Source organism: Hemiscyllium ocellatum, chromosome 22 (genome assembly GCF_020745735.1).
Source record: "Hemiscyllium ocellatum isolate sHemOce1 chromosome 22, sHemOce1.pat.X.cur, whole genome shotgun sequence".
NCBI lineage: Eukaryota > Metazoa > Chordata > Chondrichthyes > Orectolobiformes > Hemiscylliidae > Hemiscyllium > Hemiscyllium ocellatum.
The window spans coordinates 15,706,011-15,728,351 of record NC_083422.1 but is presented as its reverse complement, the minus strand read 5'-3'; the positions used below and the strand labels follow the sequence as shown (position 1 = coordinate 15,728,351).

The 22,341-nt window shown below is 41.7% G+C and overlaps 1 protein-coding gene across 1 annotated transcript in view; it reads right to left on the bottom strand.

The window, feature by feature from the left end:
* Positions 1-883: 883 nt before the first annotated feature.
* Positions 884-22,341, bottom strand: part of LOC132826121 (uncharacterized) — a 51,062-nt gene continuing 29,604 nt past the window's right edge. Inside the window, exons 6-12 of the mRNA XM_060841770.1 lie at positions 21,239-21,346; positions 17,331-17,353; positions 15,976-15,994; positions 13,560-13,585; positions 12,510-12,618; positions 7,278-7,469; positions 884-1,086 (exon numbers count right to left, since the gene is read on the bottom strand). Of these exons, the coding sequence (XP_060697753.1) occupies positions 884-1,086; positions 7,278-7,469; positions 12,510-12,618; positions 13,560-13,585; positions 15,976-15,994; positions 17,331-17,353; positions 21,239-21,346 (680 nt within the window). The remainder of the gene's footprint in view (positions 1,087-7,277; positions 7,470-12,509; positions 12,619-13,559; positions 13,586-15,975; positions 15,995-17,330; positions 17,354-21,238; positions 21,347-22,341) is intronic.

The window sequence follows — 22,341 nt, the reverse complement described above, 5'->3', positions numbered from 1 at the left end:
TGAGGCAGCATCTGAGGAACAGGAGAGTCACTGTTGCAGGCATAACTCCTCCATCAGGAATGACGAAGAAACGTCAACTCTCCTGCTCTCGGATCTGCCTGATCTGCTGTGCTTTTCCAGCGCCACACTTTTCGACCGCAGTGTCACAATGAGTCAGACCTACCTTTGGGCAGAGTATTAAAGGAACAATGGAAGTGTGAATCTCTCCTGGCTCAAACACTCTGGAGGAAACTTTACAGGGAAGGGAAGGGGCTTCCCTGCATCTATGGAGTTAAATGCCCCAAAAAGTGGTGCTGGTGGGAGCTGCAGACCATCCACCTCAGGGCAGCTTTCTCATCAAACAGGGAATCTCCCATCCAGCTATAGGGAAACTAACTGTAATTTTAGATAACCCAATGTGTTTAATATTACATTCTACTTTAATAGCCAAAGCACATGTTCACTGTATCTTACCAGGGTGCTTAGAGCTGTTTACTGAAATTGACATGCAGTAAAGACAACTCAATAAACTTGTGGTTAACCAATGTGAAAGGCACGTGCTCCCGCGATATTTCCGTCAGCGCTAAACCACCTATTTCAGAGGCAGTTGCAACTTTTTGAAGTAATCTTTCAGTGCCTTGATGCACCTCGACTTGCCCAATGTCAGCCTGCACCGCGGCACGGGGGAACCTTCCTGTAGCAGAAGCCTAGACCTCTGACAAGAAGCTCGCGAGATCAGTCTCCATCTCTGCCTCAGCAAAAAGGCCAATGGCTGAAGTGGCAACCTGCTGCCCTTTGGGATGGTCAGAGAACCCCAGCTCAAAGGAGGTGATAATCCCAGCACAGGGTATACAGAGCTTCCCAAACATGGGAGTGCAGTATGGGCCTCAAACTGCTCAGGCTTTCACATCAGATCATTGCAGACTTCTGCAGCCTCTTGCAACCAGGCCTCACCAGGTAACCACATCACCAGGGCCCAACAAGGGATAATAGACCCGGATTTCTCTGCCTCCAGTTCCTTCCAGACATCTCTTGGTGTCATCTGCAGGTTCATTTTCATCTGAATGCCAGCACCTGGATCTCCAATGCTCTGTTTGCCAAGACCACCTTTGCCAGGAAAGAGACCACGTGAACCCACAGGGCTGTGGGTTTTGCAGAGTAGACTTCATTGGCACAGGTTGAAGATGTGATCGACTGGACCCACAAAGCAATGAGGATCCCTCAGATCAGCCAAGTCTCCCCGTGAATCAAAATATCCGAATGATCAATGACTCTATAAGCAGTGAAAACTGGGCACCCAGTATCTGGAAAGATGCATTGTTCTCCTTTATTCTTTGCCACTTACATCTGCCTTCCACAAGCCCTCACTGGTTATCTCTAGGGAGACAGGGGTGACCCATTTTGGCTGCTGACTCCCATGAGGAGCTCTACCCCTGAGGCAGAGGAGAGCTGAAACAGCAGTCCTATCAGCAGCAGGGCAGGAATAAAACGGGGTTAAAATAAAATTAGGCTTCTCAAGATGTAGCTCATGTGTTTGAAGAAATCTGGTTCCTTTAGCGTGTGTCACGGTGCAGCAGAGATGAATTGAGAACGCAACTAGGAGAAGGTGGAGAACAGCCAGTAGTCGCTGAGGAAGGAGGGGAGGAAGAGGGGGCCTGATACGGTTACTATAGTTGCACCCTAACTGCTAGAGAAGCCCACTTATGTGGTGACTGAGTTAAACCTTGTCGTTAAAAATTACCGAATTAAACAGCACAGGTCGCTTCATAACTTTTTTATTGTTTCATAAGAAGGCAGAGCAAAATATTGTGAGTAGTGTGCAGTGCGTCACTTTAAGAAGGTTTGAGCAAAAGCTTCCTCAGTTGAAAATATCCAAAAGTTCCATTTTACAGCCTTTTTAAAAAATCCTGTCACACTAACCTCGAAACAAATAGGATTCACATTGATGTGCAGTGCAGCAGTCACAACTGTGTCCTGTGTCCTGGAGAGTGGTTGAGTCTGTTAATCTAAATGGATCATTGTTAGTGTTCACTTATCCATTCATTGTTCAGGGAGTTTATAGTCTAAACCACGGTTTTGAATAATGTTTCTGTCTCCCACCCGCTGATGTAAAATACAATATGACACAGTGAAGAGTTCCTGTAAAATAAGGAACAATCCCTGATCCTCTTGGGGCTACTCGAGATATTGGACAGGTGTAGATAGCTCGAAGGAATTAGGACTATTATCCTGGGGGAAGAGAAAGCCCTGAGGAGATTTGATAGAAGCATTCAAAATTACACGGGATCTGGATAGGGAGAAACTGTCCCGACAGGCAGATGGATCAAAAATGAGACAGCTCAGATTTAAAGTCGTTTGCAAAAGAAGCAATGTAAAGAGAAAATTCTCATTCAGTGAGTGCTTAAGGTCTGGAAATATATTATTTGTAGTCATGTGGTGGAGACATGTTGAATTGAAGCACTTGATGGGGAATTACTTTTCTCTTTGAAAAGGAAAATATCTGTTGGTCTGCAGGCTGAGAGAATAGCACTCAATAAAATGCTAATTTGGAGAATGGTGCAGCCACGATGGGCTGAATGGTCTCCTTCTGCACTTAGATATCTGAGAAATCGCAAATGGGCCTGAACATCGTGCAGTCATCAGAAGAAAATCCCCACTTCTGACCTCTTGAAGGAGGGTACATCAATGATAAAGCAACTGAAGATGGTTGGGCCAAGGACATTCATTCACCTTTTGGAATTTAAGACCTCTATGGTATAGTGGTAGTGTCCCTAATGTCCACTGGTTCAGGTCTCACTTGCTCCAGAGTTGTGTCACAATACACTTAGATATATCAATTAAAATATGTCTTGCGGCACGGTGGCTCAGTGGTTAGCGCTGCAGCCTCACAGCGCCAGGGGCCCAGGTTTGATTCCAGCTTCGGGGGGCTGTCTGTGTGGAGTTTGCATATTCTCCCTGTGTCTGCGTGGGTTTCCTCCGGGTGCTCCGGTCTCCTCCCACAATACAGATTAGGTGAATTGGCCATGCTAAATTGCCCATAGTGTGAGGTGCATCAGTCAGAGGGAAATGGGTCTGGGTGGGTTACTCTTCAGAGGGTCAGTGTGGACTTATTGAGCCGAAAGCCCTGTTTCTGCACTGTAGGGAATCTGATCTACCTTGAGGAACTGACACAGTCATGGCCTGTGCCTGAGATGATTGGACTCCACCAACCGCTGACACCTTCCTTTGTGCTAAGTATGTCTCCAACTAGTGGAGATTATTTCCCGTTAGGCTGGGGCTCCTGGACTCAGTTAAATGTTGCCTCAATGTTAAAGGCAGTCACTGTCACTTTCCCTTTGTTTTCCAAGAGGCAGCATTGGAGCCAACTGAGCTGAGAGGAATCCTTATCAACCATCCTCAAGCAGGTTGCTACTTAAAGCCTTTGCTGGTGACCGTTCTGTCAATTTGCTGATGAAGAAGAGTAGACTGATGTGATAGCAAAGAGTTTGGTTTGATTTGTCTTGCTTTTTTGCGGATAGGACGTAAGTGGGTAATTTTACACATTGTTGGGCAAACACAATTACATGATGGAGTGGGTAGGAGTGTTCAGCCTGGGCATCAGTAGACTGAATTACAGCTATAAAAGGCAGGTAGGGAGAACTTGTTCCTGTCTGAAAACGCATCACGCCATGAACTGTGTATTTAGGCATTTAGGATTTGGAGACCTTCAATAGCATGGAGCGGGGAAACTTCAAACTGATAAGACCTTATGAGCATGACACATTGGACGTTGGGGGTATAGGGAGACTGGCTGGTCTGTTGCAGTCCAAACCGGGCTTGACCTTTTGGCAAAAGAGCATGGTTTTCTGTTGGACAGAGCTGCTCCTTAATGTCTCTCCATTCCAGATCTTCATCACAGGCTGAAAAGGCCAAAAGGCCTTTTGTGAATTGATTTGTGGATTGGACAGCACCTACTTTAAATGTATACAAACTAAAAAGTTGAAAGATTTATTTGTAATTGGGCTGGGCTAGATTCACACTTAGAGTTTATTATCTGTTTAAAGTAGAAATCACTTCCCACCAGTACAGGTCAGCACGGTGGCTCAGTGGTTAGCACTACTGCTTCACAGCGCTGGGTACCTGGGTTTGAATCCAGCCTTGTGTAACCATCTATGTGAAGCTTGCACATTCTCCCTGTAGCTGCAAGGGTTTCCTCCAGGTGCTCTGATTTCCAAAGATGTGCAGGTTAGGTGGATTGGCCATGGTAAATTGCCCATAGGGTCTTGGGCTGTGCAGATTGGGAAGTGAAGGTGTTTGGTTCTGGGTAGGATTCATTTTGGAGGGTCAGTGCAGACATGATGGGCTGAATGGCCTCTTTCCTCACTGCAGGGCTCTTGTAAATACTAATGTTTTACTGGCAACAATACTAATTAGTCACTTAGGTTACACAGGACTTTCGTTTTACTGCAGTTCAGCTTACAGACAGCATATTGCCTTCTCTCTGAAAAGCTGATTTTTAATTGTGTGCATATTAGAGCTTGGTGTCAGGCAATACTTCACTACAAACAAGCAAAAACACAACAGTAGAAAAATGTAAAGCTCTCCCTCAAAATGCTGTTGAGGCTTGTTGGGGATGAGTAAGAATTAAACCAGCTGTGAACTGAGTAAATGGCAGAAGGGGATCCCGGAACTGCAGTACCTACCCCAGAGCCTAGTTACGTAATGAGCATTTATAACAGAGTAGCAGAGAAACTGTTGCAAATAAATCTGTTTCCAATCATCCATTTTGTTTCCTTAAGGTTAGCAACATTTAGTGAACACAGCAGTGCAGAAAATGACAGCAGTAGAGTGAACCTTTCTTAGAAATCCGGGGAGATCATTTGTGGACCTGCAGAGGTCTTTAAGAATCACAGCTGGCTATCAAACGATGGGACAATGCTGTGTTGACAGGATTTGTTTTTGATATTTTCTAATTAACTTGTTCAGAGATGTTATATTGCACCTCTGGAAAGGGGGATCCTGAACACAGGCCTCTTAACTCAGAGGAAGGGATACAGCCACTGCATCACAAGAGGCCTAGTACTTATTAATCCATTAATACACAGCTCACGCCTCCTTAACAAAAAAATCGTACAACACCAGGTTATAATCCAACAGGTTTATTTGGAACCATCTCCAAATCATTAAAATTTTGAGTGATACATTGTCGGGGTTCTTTGCTTTTGTTCACTGTCTGTAATCCCTAGATTTGTTCTATATTGCACTCACAAAAATAATCAAGATAAATTCACATTAAACAGGCACTTGCAAGAACAGAGCATTTTCACAATGATGGCACATGGAGCAATGTAACAGATTTTGTTCTGCAGTTAAGCGTGAAACTGCAGCAACTGGCATCGTTACTCCACTGGAACTGACAGCCAAGCCTGGAGTTTACAGAATAACTGGACCACAGTCCCTGACTCTAAACTTCTCTTAAGAAACTATCGAAGCACCCGCAGACTGCAGTCAATGGTGACTTGCCGCTAGGTTTAACTTGCCTTCAGGAAAAGTAAAGTTCTCACTATAGAGATTGCAAGGCCTCCAGGCTAACTTTCTCAAGGTCAGTAGGGAGCGCTGTTGCCTCATAACTCACTCCAAAATAACAACAGTGAATTTAAAGACAGTCACTGCAGAGTAATTGAAGATGCAACAAGTTTTTTTTAATATCCCTTTGTTCTATACTCTATATTGATCAATGCTGGTAGAATTACACTGATCAACTGAGCATTTGCACTTTTCAAAAAAAGAATTGCTGATAAAATTCCATACCAAACTCTAAAATTATTAAAATTTGTTGTAATAAAAACAAGTATTTAAAAATAGGTTTTAATAAAAGGTAGTTAAAAGGACATTAACCTGTCAAATAAATCTAATGTTATGTTTTGGCACAAAATGTATCAAAGCTTTACCAGATTTTGACAAACCCCTTGGTTTTCGACAGAGGTGGTAAATAAATGACTGGCAGTTTTGTGGCAAAGTGGTTTACTCTGAATTCAAACGCTCCATCAGAGTTTGATGGCCTGGTCAATGGTAATGTTGTCAAGCAGGTCAGTTATCAGCATGCAAGTCTCTTCTGATGTGCCCATGGAAGTCATATGAATGGGAGAGTCCCCCTGCTTCGCCATTCTTGATGAAGAGAGATGCTTCTGAGGCTACAGCCCATGCTGACAGATTGGTGACCTATTCTAGGAGAAAATTAAACTTGGAAGAAGATGTGAACATGTGTTTCATCTCCCTGATGTGTCACTTCCTACAGTAAGAAATCAGTTAACAAATATTGGATATACCCGTATTACTTGTGCCCTACGGCACAAGGGCCCACATTCCTCCCACCCTCAATCAACCCAGAGTTAGACCAGCACCACCAACTGTGTGCAATGGGATTTCTTGGTCCAGTTAATAGGAATCTAATAGTTGAGCACTGGGGAGTGTTGGGGCACTGCAGCAATGTAAAGCAAACAGTCAAACTGCTACATGTGGCTGGATATGCAATAGCTTTGCACTGTGCAGTAAACTAGAATCTGATATGTTCCACCTCAGGCCACTTTAACATCAGCATAAAAGGTAAAGTTGTCAAATTTGGATTAAAATGCAGACTGATACAGTTTTGTTGGAATAGGCAAGCTACATAAATCAATGGCAGATATGGACTCATAGCTTTGGACATTAATATCCATATGTTACTGTATTAGAAATGGATGTTACTCATTTGTGACTGACCACTTGCATGATAGACTTTGTCTGAAGACTTCTCTTTTGCATTTCACATATAAGTCACCCTTCCTATGTTTTTCCATAAATGGTCAGCAAAGTAAGTAGAAAGAAACTATTTTAAAAAGGGTACCAGAGAGAGATTTTCTGTTTGGCAAAAGGTTCATTAAGGGTTCTATGACTAAATGATAAGAACGGTTCATTTTAGATCCATCACTGCAATGGCCCCTTTTTAAGATGTTTGCCAATCTTTGCTGCAATTTCAAAGTCATTTAATCGAGTCATGCCTGGGGTAGTTAAATCAGTTGAGCACAGAACTACTCTAGCCTGAACATGATAACTTGCAACTTGTAACAAACATTGAAATCACTGATGAATACAGGTGACCTGAGGGAACTAATAAAGCATCTAACGCACCATATCTGCCACTCTGTCATTTTCGTTCCCATCCAGTGTGCTGGTGTCAATTGTAACCTCCTGTTTTGGAGTAAGTTTTTCCACAATGTTTTCAGCAGTGGTGACATATCCCAATTTCCTGAACGTGTTAATCAATGCAGGAAATGCACCTTTCTTTCCATGAGTCTGGAGCCAGGAATACAGTATATGATAACCCTGTTGCTTTATATTGTCATGGTAATCAGCTCCAATCTGCTGTAGCGTAGGTTCAGTAAGCCTTAAGCTTATCCCAAGTTGATGGTATATTTTCGGTTCCACTTCCATCACTATCATTTGTAAATGCTCCTCGGTAAGCACAATGTCTGTTCGAGAAAGAGAAAAGACATCACTTATTCAATAGCAAGCCTGAAGAATGGAAGATTGCAATTCAAAGTCCCCGAGGGAGTTCCTCCCTAATATTCACAACAGCAACTACTCTGGTTTAAGCCTGAAACCACTTTTCTTCCCACAGCCTACCTTCACTGTAAAGGTTCACAACATAGGCCAATAAAAGTATTGACAAAATTGAAAGAAAACAAAGAATGAACAGCCTTTTTTTTACATATATAAGAAAGACTGAGCAGTGATCTGCTCAAAGGTTCACTTAAAAATTATGACTGGGTGTCATAATGATGACTGGGTGGCACAGTGGTTAGCACTGCTGCCTCACAGCACTAGAGACCTGGGTTCAATTCCTGTCTCAGGCAACTGTCTGTCTGGAGTTTGCACATTCTCCCCGTGTCTGCGGTGCTCCGCTTTCCTCCCACGGTCCAAAAATGTGCAGGTTAGGTGAATTGGCCATGCTAAATTGCCCGTAATGTTCGGTGTGGGGGAATGGGTCTGGATGGGTTGCTCTTCAGAGGGTCAGTGTGGACCTGTCGGTCCGAAGGGCCTGTTTCCATTATGTAAGTAATCTAATAAATGCTGAAATTAAGTTTCCACTTGAGGGAGATAGTTATCAAGAAATCCAATCAGAATTCAGAAGGGACCCTTCTAAGTGGGCAGTCAGATGTGGGAATGGCACTCAAAGTGAGATTCCAAAAGGATAAACTCATGGAAGAATGTACTGAGCACACAACAGAACCACATGGATACTGGAAATCTGAAATAAATACCATGCTGGAGAAATTCAGCAGGTCAGGCAGCTTGTTGGGAGAGAAACAGAGTTTACATTTCTTTCACCAGAACAGAGAAAGTTGAAAATGTAATACCCTTTGAGTGATTTATGCGTGGGACAAAAAGGAAGATACGGTGGAAGTTGGGTGAGATGGAGTGACAGAAGAGTTAGCTCTATAAGTCCAAAAGGCGTAGCAATAAGTGGGAGATAAACAAAAGTTGGCCCCAGAGAAAATATGTGAATGCGCGCGTACAAGATACACAACCAAAATATAAAAAGAAAATGAAACAAAATGATGGGAGGGAGTTTATCATCTGAAGTTATGGAATGAGATGCTGAATCCGATGGTGGTAAAGTACCCAATTGAAAGATAAGGTGTTGTTCTAGCGGAAACTTGGGCAACAATGTAGTAAGTCGAGAACAAAATCTTCAGCAGGGCCGAGGATTTAAACGATAGGCCACCTAGGCTGACACAGACAAAGCAGAGGTGTTCCATAAATCAATTGGCCCATCTGCCTCTGGTGTCCCCAGTGGAGAGGAGACCACATTGCATACAGAAAATACAAGATAGTAACCTGAAACAAGTCCATGTAAATCGTTGCCTCAGCTGGAAGGAATGTTTGGGCACTTGTTGTAATGAGGGCAAAGTAGGAAAAAGATACGTGTTGGGACTCAAAGCATGAAGAGGCCAGGGTGTAGGAGTGGTAGAGCGGTAGACCATGGTGTTGTGGAGAGCATACTCCTTTCAGAGAGCTGAAAATGGTTACTTGTGTTTGGTGGGTACCTTATCGACCATAGTTTAATAATAAAAGGGTAGGAGGAGACTCATACAAACACTAACACTGAGCAGTTGGATTGAAGGACAATCTACCTCCCAAACAAAAAAATCAAAATATCCAGACTAGACAGCATCAAACTTGTGTTGTTCAGCATGCAAAGTTAAAAAACCTTGAGGTAAGAAATTACAATTCAGAGAATTATGAGGTGCTACAATGATCTTCTTTCAATGTAATGAGGAGATGGGAAAGAGAAAAACCTGGAGTATCGTGCGCTTGAAGCCTCAGTGAAAACGGAGTAAATGTGACGATTACTCTATTGACCAATCTAGTTTGTAATCACAGCAGACATTCAGAAAAATCTGCTGAATTATTCATAATGCAACACTCTATGCCCAGAACATACATTCTTAACTTTCAACTTAAAAGTAGGATTCCAAACATCTTCACCTCTGCTTGAACCAATCCATCAGCATAGCTTTATACCCTTTAAGGCAACAGTGATCTTCAAAAGGAATCACATTTTAAATCACCAATGGTCAGGGTTAACAAAGAGGATGGGCCTGCTAGTTCTGGCAATCGTCCAGAATGCTAAGCACTCCCTTAAAGTTGCTTTGGGATGCCGACTTTATCAATGCTGCATTGAATCTGTAGTGATTATACAGAGGTCAGCTAGGTGGACCTCATAGAATAGGAGTTCCCTGATTAGGGCAGGTAATCTGATCCAATCAGGAAGCCCTGGCTGACAGATATAAACAGGAGCACAGCAGGTCAGACAGCATCTGAGCAGCAGGAGAATCAACGTTTCGGGCATAAGCCCTTCATGAGGAATTAATCAGGAATTCTCCTGTTCCTCGGATACTGCCTGACCTGCTGTGCTTTTCCAGCACCACATTCTCAACTCTGATCTCCAGCATCTTCAGTCCTCACTTTCTCCTAGCTATAAACAGGACTGTCAGCAGTTCTGTTCAGAGAGCTGGCTCTGAGGGAACTGGATCAGTGTCAAGGACTCTCCATTTATAAATAAAAGGTGACTTGGTGATGGGATACTGGCCTCTGTGCAGGTATTTCAGAATTCATGTTGCATTAAATCTCATGGCTTCAGAAACATTTCCTTTTATTAAAGAATCAAAGAATAAGGATCAGCTGTTTAAAATGATCACATAGAGAAGACCATAAGATATAGGAGCAGTTATTAGGCCATTCACACATAAAGTCTGCTCCACCACTCAATCATGGATGATAGGTTCCTCAACACCCTTCTCCCCATAACCCTTAATCCCCTTGATACTCAAGAACCTATCTATCTCAGTCTTAAACTGACTAAATGACCTGGCCTCAAGCCTTCTGTGGCAATGAATTCCATAGATTCACCACTCTGTGGCTGAAGACATTTCTCCTTATCTCAGTTCCAAAAGGTCTTCCATTTACTCTAAGGATGTGCTCTTGGATCCTAGTCTCTCCCACCAAGGAAACATTTTTCCATCATCTAATCTATCTAGGCCAATCAGTATTCTATAGGTTTTAATTAGAACACCCGTCATCCTTCTAAACTCCATCAAGTATAAACCCAGAGTCCTCAAACATTCCTTACATCTTAGGCTTTTCATGAACCTCCTCTGAACACACTCCAAGGCCAGTACATCCTTCCTGAGATATGAGGCCCAAAACTGCATGCAATACTCCAAATATGGTCTGACCAGAGCCTGACAGAGTCTCAGATATAGATTCCTGCTTTTACAGTCAAGCGATTTGGACATGGGAAGCACACATAATATCTCCAAGCTTATAAATGCCCCAAAGCAAGGTGGGAATGTCTGCTGTGAGAAAGATATAAAGCAACTTCAAGAGGATTTGGTCAGAGGACAAGAACATGGTAAATGGAATATAATGTGGAAAAATGTGAGACTATTCACTTTAGTAGGAGAAACAGATATACAGAGTTATTTCTTAAATAATAAGAGATTATGAAATGTAGATGTACAAAAGAACCTTGGTGATTGTTGTCAATAAGTCACTGAATGATAATGTTATCCTTTATTAGAAGGAGATTTGAATACAGGAGTAGTGCAGTAGTGACATCCTGCTTCAATCATATAGGAGCTTGATCAGACTGCACCTGAAACACTGTGTGCAGTTTTGGTTTTCCTTATCTCAGGAAAGATGTTATTCCCATAATGACAGGCAATGAGGTTCACCAGACTTGTTCCCAGTATGGTCGGACTATCCCATGAAGAGAGATAGTCCAAATTGGGCCTGTGTTAAAAAAGATGTGCGAGGCAAGTTTTTCCACGCAAAGGGTAGTGAGTGTCTGGAACACACTGCCAGAGGTAGTGGTAGAAGCAGACACAACAGCAGCACTCAAGAAGCACCTGGATGAATACATAAAATGGAAGGTAATAGAAGGACACAGATCCTGCAAGTGAAGACAGTTTTAGTATGGAAGGGGCAAAATGTATCAGTGCAGGCTTGGAGGGCCGAAGGGCCTGTTCCTGTGCTGTATTGTTCTCTGTATTTTGTATTCTCTAGAGTCTCAAAGGAAGAGAGATGATTTCATCAAAACTTTCAGATAAAGTGTTCGCAATGAAATGGGGAGTACAATTTAAAAATAAAGGAATAGCCACTCAGGGCATGGATGAAGAGAACTTACTTTTCCTAGCAGGTTGGGAATCTTTGGAACTCTGTACCCCCAAGGACTGCAGAAGCTGAGTCACTGAGTGTGCCTTGAGATTGACAGATTTCTACTGACATAAATGGGTCTGGAGAGTGTTTGAAGATGGCACGATTGTATTGAATTGCAGAGCAGACTTGAACAGAATAGTTCAATGACCTACCCACACACAAATGTTCTTAAGTTAACTCTGCTTGTCTCTCCACAGATGCTGCCAGATTTGCTGAACTTCCTGTTCTCATTTTAGATTTTCAGCAATCAGGAATATATTTAGAATTTAGAATTTATTTTGAATTGTTCCTGCAGAGGGTTGGAGGAATGAGATTTTAATGTTCCAGGCTGGCCACCACAGTTCCATTGGTTTGTGGCATCATGGAATTCCAACAATGGCACAAATGGAGCAGCACAGATATAATTGGTTGGAACTTACAATAGCACCAATTCTGTGTCATCCTTCAGCTCTGTAAGTGACTAAAACTGAAAGCTACTGACTCAAACCTCTACTGTTGCAGCTGCAACAGTGTTAGTTGCAAATTTTGTATTAACCTTTTAGCTCTCTGATTAGTTGTTCATTTAGGCACAGATCTTTTCTTTCAAAAGCAACAATTAGCAATGCTAAACCTTCTTCAAATCTTCTCTGGCTGTGGAAACTGTTTAGCATCAATGCCGTTTTCTGAGCATAAACTGTGCCAGGAGATAAATCGACCAAGAAAATGAACTAATTGCAGCATTGTGACTACACAATTATGGAACATAATTCATTTCCATCATAACATGCAATGGCCCCTTACAGACCTACATATCTCTGTGTGATTATTTAAAATGCTATAAAGGATATCACTGAAGAAGAACCAAACTAGGACAAAAGTTTCTGCACAGATCAGTGGACTGCACACAGTACCTGGTACCTGTAAAAATCAAAAGAAGAACAATCAGACTATGTGTTATCGTGTGAGACAGAGCTATAACTGAGAACAAGGCAAAGTGTTGAAACTTTAAATCAAGGTTGTGAAGCTATGCAAGCACAACTGAGATTCAAGATATAATTCACCACTCAAACTATCACATTACACATTACATTTTACAGATTGTCATCAAATATCACAAAACGTTACAGTCCACTAATAGGAGTAGGGAGGGAAATTCCAGCACTTCTTGTGGTTACAGAGAGAAAGCACATCCCTTGGACCAGGTCCATTCTGCTGGTGTAGGGGGGAAAAGAATGCAAATTATAGGAAAGCCCCTCACAGCATCCCACAGCCAAAATAAAAGTTTATTTTTGGGGGTAGCTTGCATTTTGATGACATTAATATGAATTATAAGCATTGGTCTATTAGACCTGTTTGTGGTAATATTGATCACAAAACATATTTACTGGTTATACACATAAGAGACTATTTTCTAGACTGAGCACTCCCCAGTGGGGTGTGATGCTCAAAAGGGAGCACTGGTTAGGAAACAGTGAGACCAGTGCCTCTGACTGTAACCCATTTGTTTGAGAGGCCTGGAAAGGAAGGCCTCAGATGAGTAAATGTCCTGATCAGTACTCCCTGTCAGCAGCATTCCTCACCAGGAATACTCAACTGTAATAGTGCACATTCTTGGCAAGTGGATTTAACTGGGAAGGTCATATTTATTGCGTATTCCAAGATGCACTGAGAAGGTGATGCTGGAACACCTGACACTGTTTTACTCTCAGTTGAAAACTATTGCTTTGATTTGAGAACACAATCTCTCCTTGCTCATCCTTGCCATAAGGAAAAATGACCGTTGGTCACTATTGGCTTGATTAATTTCTAGGTGTTACTCAACGAGCAGCTTTTGGCCATTGTTACAATTTATTTCTTACCTCCAGTTGCTCAGACATTTCTTTACCTGAAACACAAATAAAACAGGTAAATTTCAAAAATGTTCTTAAAAACACCAACCATACCTTCAGTTACAAAGTAACGCACATTGCTTCCCATAACCTAGTCCCTGCTACTGCAGAAAAATGCCTCTCCAGAAGTTAATGTGCAATTTCAACCTTAATAGATGTAACTAATTTCGACAATTTCTATGAATGCCTTTCAGAACCTGTCCAATCTCATCAGACAGATGTATGAGAATAATCACCAAATTGATTCTTTTTGCACTGTCAACTAATTGAGAAAGAAAGGGATTCTTTTTAACCAACCACCCCTGCTGAATCCTGTCAGGAATACATCAGCAACCCCATTTTACTTTACAACGACTTCACTATGTTACTGCTCACTTGGGTATTGTGCTAGCAATGGATTGTTCCCAGAGACATCACAAAAGGTGAAAGACTTTACTCAAGTATGCAAAACTCCTCAAACCAATCAGTCTTTAAGACCAGGGATAACAGAAATCAAGAAGCAGTTTTCTGTACTTAACTAAACTTACAAATAATTAGACTCTAGCTACAGGTAAACAATTTTGAATCAATAGCATATAACTCTACTAAATTAAACCTTAACCTTGTACACACACTCAAAGAGACAGACAGGAAAATAAATTAGGATGTTATAAAGAGAAGGAAAAACTAGGAAAGCTGTTTAGTACTTCCTGGCTACAGGACTGTTGACATGGTCTTTATGATTCTTATGCGGATTAAAACACTGCTTCTCAGTCCTCCTTCCCTGAATGTTTCTGCTGGATTGCAAGAGGTACAAAGTGGCCAGTTCACATATAAAAGGTCTCTGACTTACCAGTTAAAAGTTGCAGCATACATTAACTGAAGGGAAGATAAACTGGCTTTCTTCAGATTTAAATTGGGTTTTACTGCAAGAACAGAAAGCTCCTGATCTAGTGGAGATCTGAAGACTTCTCTGTATCTTGTTCACATTTCCAAGCTCTTCAACATCCTTGAAACCAATCACACAATTGTTGGCAAGCCTTAGTCATTGATAACTGGTCAATAGTTTTACAGGCCAATTAGCTACTTATACCAACCAAGCCTCTCTGTACACAGCCTCTCAACACCAGATCATCTGGAAACACACTTTAACCACTACTCAAAGAAGCAGCTGTGAAAATGGTGGTTCTGAGTGTCAGATCACTGAGATTCCATAGATGTTGGAATCCTCCAACAAACCTTAGTACTTTCCCCATTTCAGTCCACAATTAAAGATGCAGAAAAAATAAATGCCATGGCCATTACAAATGCTCTTGATAAACCAGTGAATGGAGAGGGCTCATATACTAAACTGTGATGTGACAGAATATAACAGTACTTGATATCAGGGGCCTGATAATGATTTACTGATTCTCAATTTGCAACATATATTGTTCAATAGAAACCTGATATCTAGCTTCTTTTGGGTGAAACGATACCCCTGCTCTAAGAATAATACCTCCAAAGGCTTGGATCGCTATTCCACTTTACATCTTACTACAACTATTCTGACAACTGCAAGTGGGCCAACGTACTCTGGCAATTTGGTGTTTAGGTAGACTGCATTCCAATTTGCATCTTAATTCTGGGCATGAATAAGAGTCAATATCAGCTTCTCATATGGAGATAAAATTGGTCATAGGGAAAAGTTGCAAATTTGCTGTGTTAGTAATGGTCAAGTGGACTAAAAATGCACCTACATTTGTGCAGAGAGTTGGATAAGAAGGAAAGGTGTGAAATGGATATAAGCATATCAGAGGCTTTGCCCAATGTAATCGGCTACAGGCACAGAATGCAGTTGTACTGGATTAAATATTGACATCTACATTAACTGTAACATTCTTAATTGTGTATTAAAGCATGGAGGGCAAGACAAAAATCCCTAGGTGGGAGATTTCAAGACTGAGGGACATATTTTTAAGGTGAGAGGAGAATTTTTTTTTTAAATGAGGGTTTTTTTTACACTGAGAGTGGTTCACGATTGGAATGAACTTCTAGAGGAACTGATGAATGCAAATACAGTTACAAAATTTAAAAGACGTTTGGATAAGTTCATGAATGGGAAAGGTTTGGAAGGATATGGGCGAAGCCCAGGCAGGTGGGACTAGTCTAGTTTGGAATTATGGTCAGCATGGACTCGTTGGATCAAAGGGTCTGTTTCCATTCTCTATGATTCTGTCAACAGGAAGATGATCGTGTGACAGAATGAGCACCCCAAAGATTAATGTCAACTGCAGGAAAACACTTCAGATTTAAAAAAAAAGAGATCGAGATACATTAACTATGTATGCAACCGTGGGAAATGGCTCAGCTGATGACAAATAAGACAAGTGCACATGTGAGGAAATCTGAGTCACCAAATAGTTACCAATTTTCACTGACAGTATCTGTGGAGAAGAAACAGAAAGCAATTAGCAAACATGTCAGACTTAGATGAAGAGAGATCTAGATTTTAATAGAAATGCAAAGAATCACATGATTTCATGGTCAGGTCTCTCCATGGAACTTGAACCCATAACCATGGACTCAGAGATTAAAGACCTTCCAACAAATTGATTTAAAACACTTAATGTGTCAGACACTTCAAAATTTAATTTCAAACCTTTACTGTGTAATGTGGCAAATAGGGTACAGAATCACTCACAGTTCATGCTTCTACGAATTTGCGTGAGTGTCTCCGATTGGCTGGTTCTAGGATGGATGTATTGTCCCAGTCAAGGTGGTGTCCTTCCTCAGCTGTATGTAAGGATGCTAGTGAGAATGAGTCATGTCTTTCATGGCTAGTTGATGTTCATGTGTCCAGGTGGCTAGTTCTCTACCTGTTTATCCAATGTAGTGTTTGTCAGAGTTCTTGCACAGTATTTTGTAAATGACGTTAGTTTTGCTCGTTGTCAGTCTAGGGTCCTTTAAGTTCATTAGCTGCTGTTTTAGTGTGTTGGTGGGTTTGTGGGCTACCATGATGCCAAGGGGTCTGAGTAGTCTGACGGTCATGTCTGAGATGTCTTTGATGGAGGGGAGAGTGGCTAAGGTTTCTGGGCATGTTTTGTCTGTTTTTTGGAGTTTGTTACTGAGAAATTGGCAGACTGTGTCATTGGTACACGCTCTTTTTGAATATGCTGTACAGGTATTTTTTCCTCTGCTCTTTGTAGTTTCTCGGATGAGGTGGCTCATTTGTTTTTGTAGCTCAGTACTTGGTCCATAGGTGTTGTTTTTCTGTAGACGCTGGTTTGACCGAGACAACACATCCATCCTAAGACAGGCCAAACAAAGACATGCTCGAGAATTCCTAGAAACATCGCATTCCAACCAGACTTCTATCAACAAACACATTGATTTGGACCCCATTTACTACCCCCTGAGAAAAAGAACCAGAAATGACATCACCAACCCAAGGAAACCTAAACATAAATAGAAAATAGGACATAACACAACTGCTTCACCGGAGGCTCACTGATGATGTTACCCAGCATGGTGATGAAACGTCTGAAAACAAACCTTCCAGCTCAGCGAGCAAACTTACATCCAGAACCTCAATCTGAGCTACAAATCTTCTCAAAACTCTGACAGTTTACATCTAGAAATAGCTTTCACCTCATTGAAAAGTTGCATGCACTGAAACAGGATTCCAAAATACAGCATTTATTCAAACATTGCATTACATTTTATGCATTGCATAAGTATAAAAATGTCCATATTTACGAAAAAAATGTAATTCGTCTTTACCTGAGAGCTTGGTGGGTTATTGCCTAAAATAGGAAAATATATCTTTTAGCAATGACAGAGGAGTAGACTAGGCACTGATCTGAGACTAATTTACAAGATTATTGATGGCTAAACGATAACAACATTCAAGTTATTAACGTGGTTTAAAAGTAGTTTTCAGAAAATATCCTCACTTTCCACTTCTTCAAACCTAACCTGCTTTGCAAGGGCAACACAATGCTCTTTGAGTTTTGGGAGCTTGTCTGATGGTTCACATCCTTTGAAATCTTGAAAAAAAAAATCCACTGCCAACCTGTTTCCAGGCAGTCCTTACTGACATCACTCCAGGCCTCCACAGTATTGTTCAATAACATTTTTGACGTTGAAGCTCTTCAAAGAACATGGTCCTTATTATCCCCGTCAGTAGCTGAAATCAGCCTCTTCAACGCGCATCTTAAATGATAAGCTTTAAAAGCTGCTATTGCACCTTGGAACATGGGTTGGATAAGAGGGGTTGTGTTTGGAGGTAGAAATACCACTCTGATATTTTCAGAAAGCTCACAATGGTAGGAGGATTACCTTTGGAAAGCAAATGCGATATTTTTTCACCTGCAATACGATTTAAAAACATCTTCCAAAGCATCAACAATAAGGTCAGAAATAATTTGCCCTGTCATCCAACCTTTTTTGCTTGACCTGAAGTAGACGACAAGAGCAGACTTAAGGTAACCCTTCAAGGCTTGCTAATTGGCAGAGTGGTACACCACCACAGGCTTAAACTTTAAGCCTCCACTGGCATTGGCACCCAACAACACAGACATACGATCCTTTGCCATCTTAAAGTTTGGAAATGTAGGTTCCTACGTTCTTAGAAATGTAGGTTCCAGTATAAACGTGTCTCATCCAAATTGAAGATGTGACCTAACATACAGCCTTCTTCATCAATTGTTTTTTTGCTATGGGAGGAAATGTCAGCGCATACTCCTTGCCTGCGCAGGCAGAGTCAGCAATTAACTTTACGTTATGGAATGGACAAGGTTTTCTCCTTTATGGTGAGAAAGGTTGTCCAGGATTTTTTTTTTGTTTGATCTTCTTTCCAAATGTTTAGAAACTTCTCCAACTCTTGGCCATGGCTGACTGATTTGCTGGGACTCAGACTTATTCCAGCAGTACAGTTTGCTTTAATCTTTTCAGTGTTGCATCTCATGGTGCATACGGTAAAATCCCTCAGTCCTGTTAAGTCATTTATATCATATATCTCTCCTTAAGCTCAAAAGGCTTTATAATATCGAGCTTCTCTTCTAGTGTTATAGCCTTCCTTTTGTGTTCACCACCCACAATTTTATCACTAGGCTACTTCTTGTCACTATGCCCCTCAATTTTTTTTTCAACAAAAGGGATGTTCTAATAGCATGCCTATCACAGGAAGCTGCCCAATGTACCATATATACTCGAGCAACAGTCAAATTATTTTGACTACTTTTTACAATTAAACTTTTGTGATCGACCATTGCATGGATACTACTTTTGAGGGGCTGAAATTCATGCCCATCAAATTTACATCGTATCATTAGCAGGAGCCCAACTGATCTCTAAAAGGAATAAAGAAAAACAAACTACAAATTATGGTAATCTGAAAGCCCGGAGCGGATCACAAACAGTCTGCGGACTGGAAGACCGAGAGGAGAGCAGAATAACCGGCAAACTGGAAACTGGAACGGAACTTGACGGCCGGCACACTGACTCATAAACGTTGATCTGTTATCTGTGAAGAACTAAGGTTGACTTTTACTCAAAATATATGGATAAATCCACAATATGTTTGGCCAAAAATAGGGGGTCCACTTTGGAGAGGATGCTTTGGAGCGGGTTCAGAGGAGGTTTACCAGGATGCTGCCTGGACTGGAGGGCTTACCTTATGAAGAGAGGTTGACTGAGCTCGGACTTTTCTCATTGGAGAAAAGGAGGAGGAGAGGGGACCTAATTGAGGTATTCAAGATAATGAGAGGCATAGATAGAGTCGATTGCCAGAGACTATTTCCCAGGGCAGAAATGGCTAACACAAGGGGTCATAGTTTTAAGCTGGTTGGAGGAAAGTATAGAGGGGATGTCAGAGGTGGGTTCTTTACACAGAGAGTTATGAGAGCATGGAATGTGTTGCCAGCAGCAGTTGTGGAAGCAAGGTCATTGGGGACTTTTAAGAGACTGCTGGACATGCATATGGTCACAGAAATTTGCGGATCATGAGGATCAATGGTTGGCACAACATCGTGGGCTGAAGGGCCTGTTCTGTGCTGTACTGTTCTATGTTCTATCTCATAGAAAGCTACTCTGTTGGCGGCTGACATTGTTGCATGTGCACAATGAAGAACACAAAACGATCACCATGGAAACGTTCTATTGGGAACAGAGGTAAGTGTTCTTGAAAATACCGTTCCTTAAATCCTCAGTGACGCTATAGCCAAATTGCACTGCCGGATCACGCATTATCTCAGAACCATCTGGAATAGCTCGATAAACTGACTTAATGATGTTGGTGGGGCAATAATGATGGCAAGGCCATCAATGTACAATATTATTTGGGGCAAATCAGACAGCAGGTTTTGAAATATGTACACATACTGTTCATTGCAAATACCCTGAAGCTGCTGCCAGAGATAACATGTTTCTTCTCAGAGTTTGTTGTAGCAATCTTCAAAAACTGGCGTGACTGTGCATCTTGGGGTGGGATGGTAGTTCAAGTGGTTAACACTGCTGCCTCACAGCGCCAGGGACCCAGGTTTGATTCCAGCCACCGATGACTGCCTGTTTTCACATTCTCCCCATGTCTGTGTGAGATTCCTCCCACAGTCACAAAGATGTGCAGATTAGGTGGATTGGCCATGAAATTGCCCATATTGTCCAGATATATCCAGGCAAGGTGGATTAGCCATAGGAAATGGATGGTTATGGGGACTACTATGGCAGCAGGGTGCACTGATGTGCCAACTGTAAGACAGACAAATGTAAATGATGACGATGGTCTGTGAGTGGCAGCCAATCAACACTGCCACTTTTGTACCAAGAGGACAAGAAAAAGAAGAATCTGTTTCCCTATAGACAATACATTTTGTAGAGGAGCCACTCTAGTTTGTTGGTCAGCACGGTGGCTCAGTGGTTAGCACTACTGCCTCTTCAGAAGGTCAGTGTGAACTTGATGGGTTGAATGGTCTGCTTCCAGATTTGTAGGGATGGTATGATTCTGAAAGACTGCCAGCGAATCTGAGAGATATTGTACTTACTGAATAACTCAATGTCAAAAATGGGTAAAAGGTTAGGGCTGGTGCATTTACGTTTTAATTTGATTTACTCCCAGAGTCTCTCTAATTTTGTCTCTTTGCCTTAAGCCGTTCTGAAATTGCCATATTTATTGAGTTTTCTATACATTAAGAATTTATACTTTGGCGTTTTTCTATTGGTTTGTTCTCGGAATGTCTTAATGAGGTTCTTCAACCTGATTGTGTGAAAACCCTGGCTATCTCTATCCGTTGAGACATGATCTAAAATGTCTGCTCCCGTAGAAATATCACCCTGGAATGTACATGAAGCTGGATAATATCTGTGCTGTAGAGTCCACAGGAACTCTGTGGACAGTTCTCAGGATGGTGAAAGGGGAGCGTCATTTCTTCAATGCAGACAATAAAATACAGGCCTGATTTTGTTGAAATTACATGACAAGGGAAATGTTTTAAGAAAAGTCTACTTTTACAACTAGCATTTTGCAATGGGTTATTAATTGCTGACAGACAGTTCAATGCAACAGTTGTTTCCTTACCAGAAGCATCAAAATCATTTTGTTTGAAATCATTATACTGGCCAATATTAGAAATTATAAATTTAAGTTGACATTGCTTCGAAGAGTAAAACAGTCTAAGTTTCTTTTGACTTACCTCGACAGTATTTCTTTTTCTTGCACAAATATCCAACAATTCCAGCAATTCCTCCAAGTACTAATAAAATTGGGATCACTACGGCAGCAGGGTGCACTGATGTGCCAACTGTAAGACAGACAAACGTAACTGATTACAATGGCCTGAGAGTGGCAGCCAATCAACACTGCCACTTCATACCAAGAGGACAAGAGAGAGAAGAATCCGTTTCCCTGTAAACAATACATTTTGTAGAGGAGCCACTCTAGTTTGTTGGTCAGCACGGTGGCTCAGTGGTTAGCACTACTGCCTCACAGCGCCAGCAACCCAGGTTCGATTTCACCCTCAGGTGACTATCTGTGCAAACTTTGTACATTCTCCCTGTGTCTGCGTGGAGTTCCTGCCAGTGACCCAGTTTCCTCCCACAGTCCAAAGCTGTAAGGTTGGGAGGATTGGCCATGCTAAATTGCCCTTAGTGTCCATGGATGTGCAGGCTAGGTGGGTTAGCCATGTGAGTGCAGGGTTATGGGGGTGAGTCGAGGTGAGTCAAGGATTCTGGGTAATCCAAGATGAAGGATGGGAAAAATTTCTGGCGGTAACAGGCTGCTCCTTTTTGAGATATTTTGGTGTTGGAGGTGATTTCCTTGAATTCCAGGAGCAGCAATTACTGTTTTAGTTGCTGTTGCATTGTTTTGGAATTTGAGAAAAAAAGTCAAAACAACAGCACTTTTAAAAGGGAAAGGGATAGTGCAGTCAGTGCAAGGGAGAGAAAGAGAGAGAGAGAGAGAGAGAGAGAGAGAGAAAGAGAAAGAGAGAGAGAGAGAGAGAGAGGGAGAGAGAGAGAGAGAGAGAGAGAGAGAAAAGAGAAAAAAAAACCCACACTGCCAAATGAGATGGCAGTGAACCTGCGCAGTTACTGCCTTTGCTGTTGAATTCGTTATATCGCTGGACATCGGAGTGCTTCTGGGAAAATTAACAAACAGTGAAATTCACAACTGATCATAGAGGAACCTCTTTGGGAGAGGTCACAGCACACTGACAGATAAGTGAATAATTTTAAGTGTGGCCTTGGGGCCTTCTGCAAGTCTGCAGTAGTGAATAGAGTTGGTTCTTTCTTGATTATA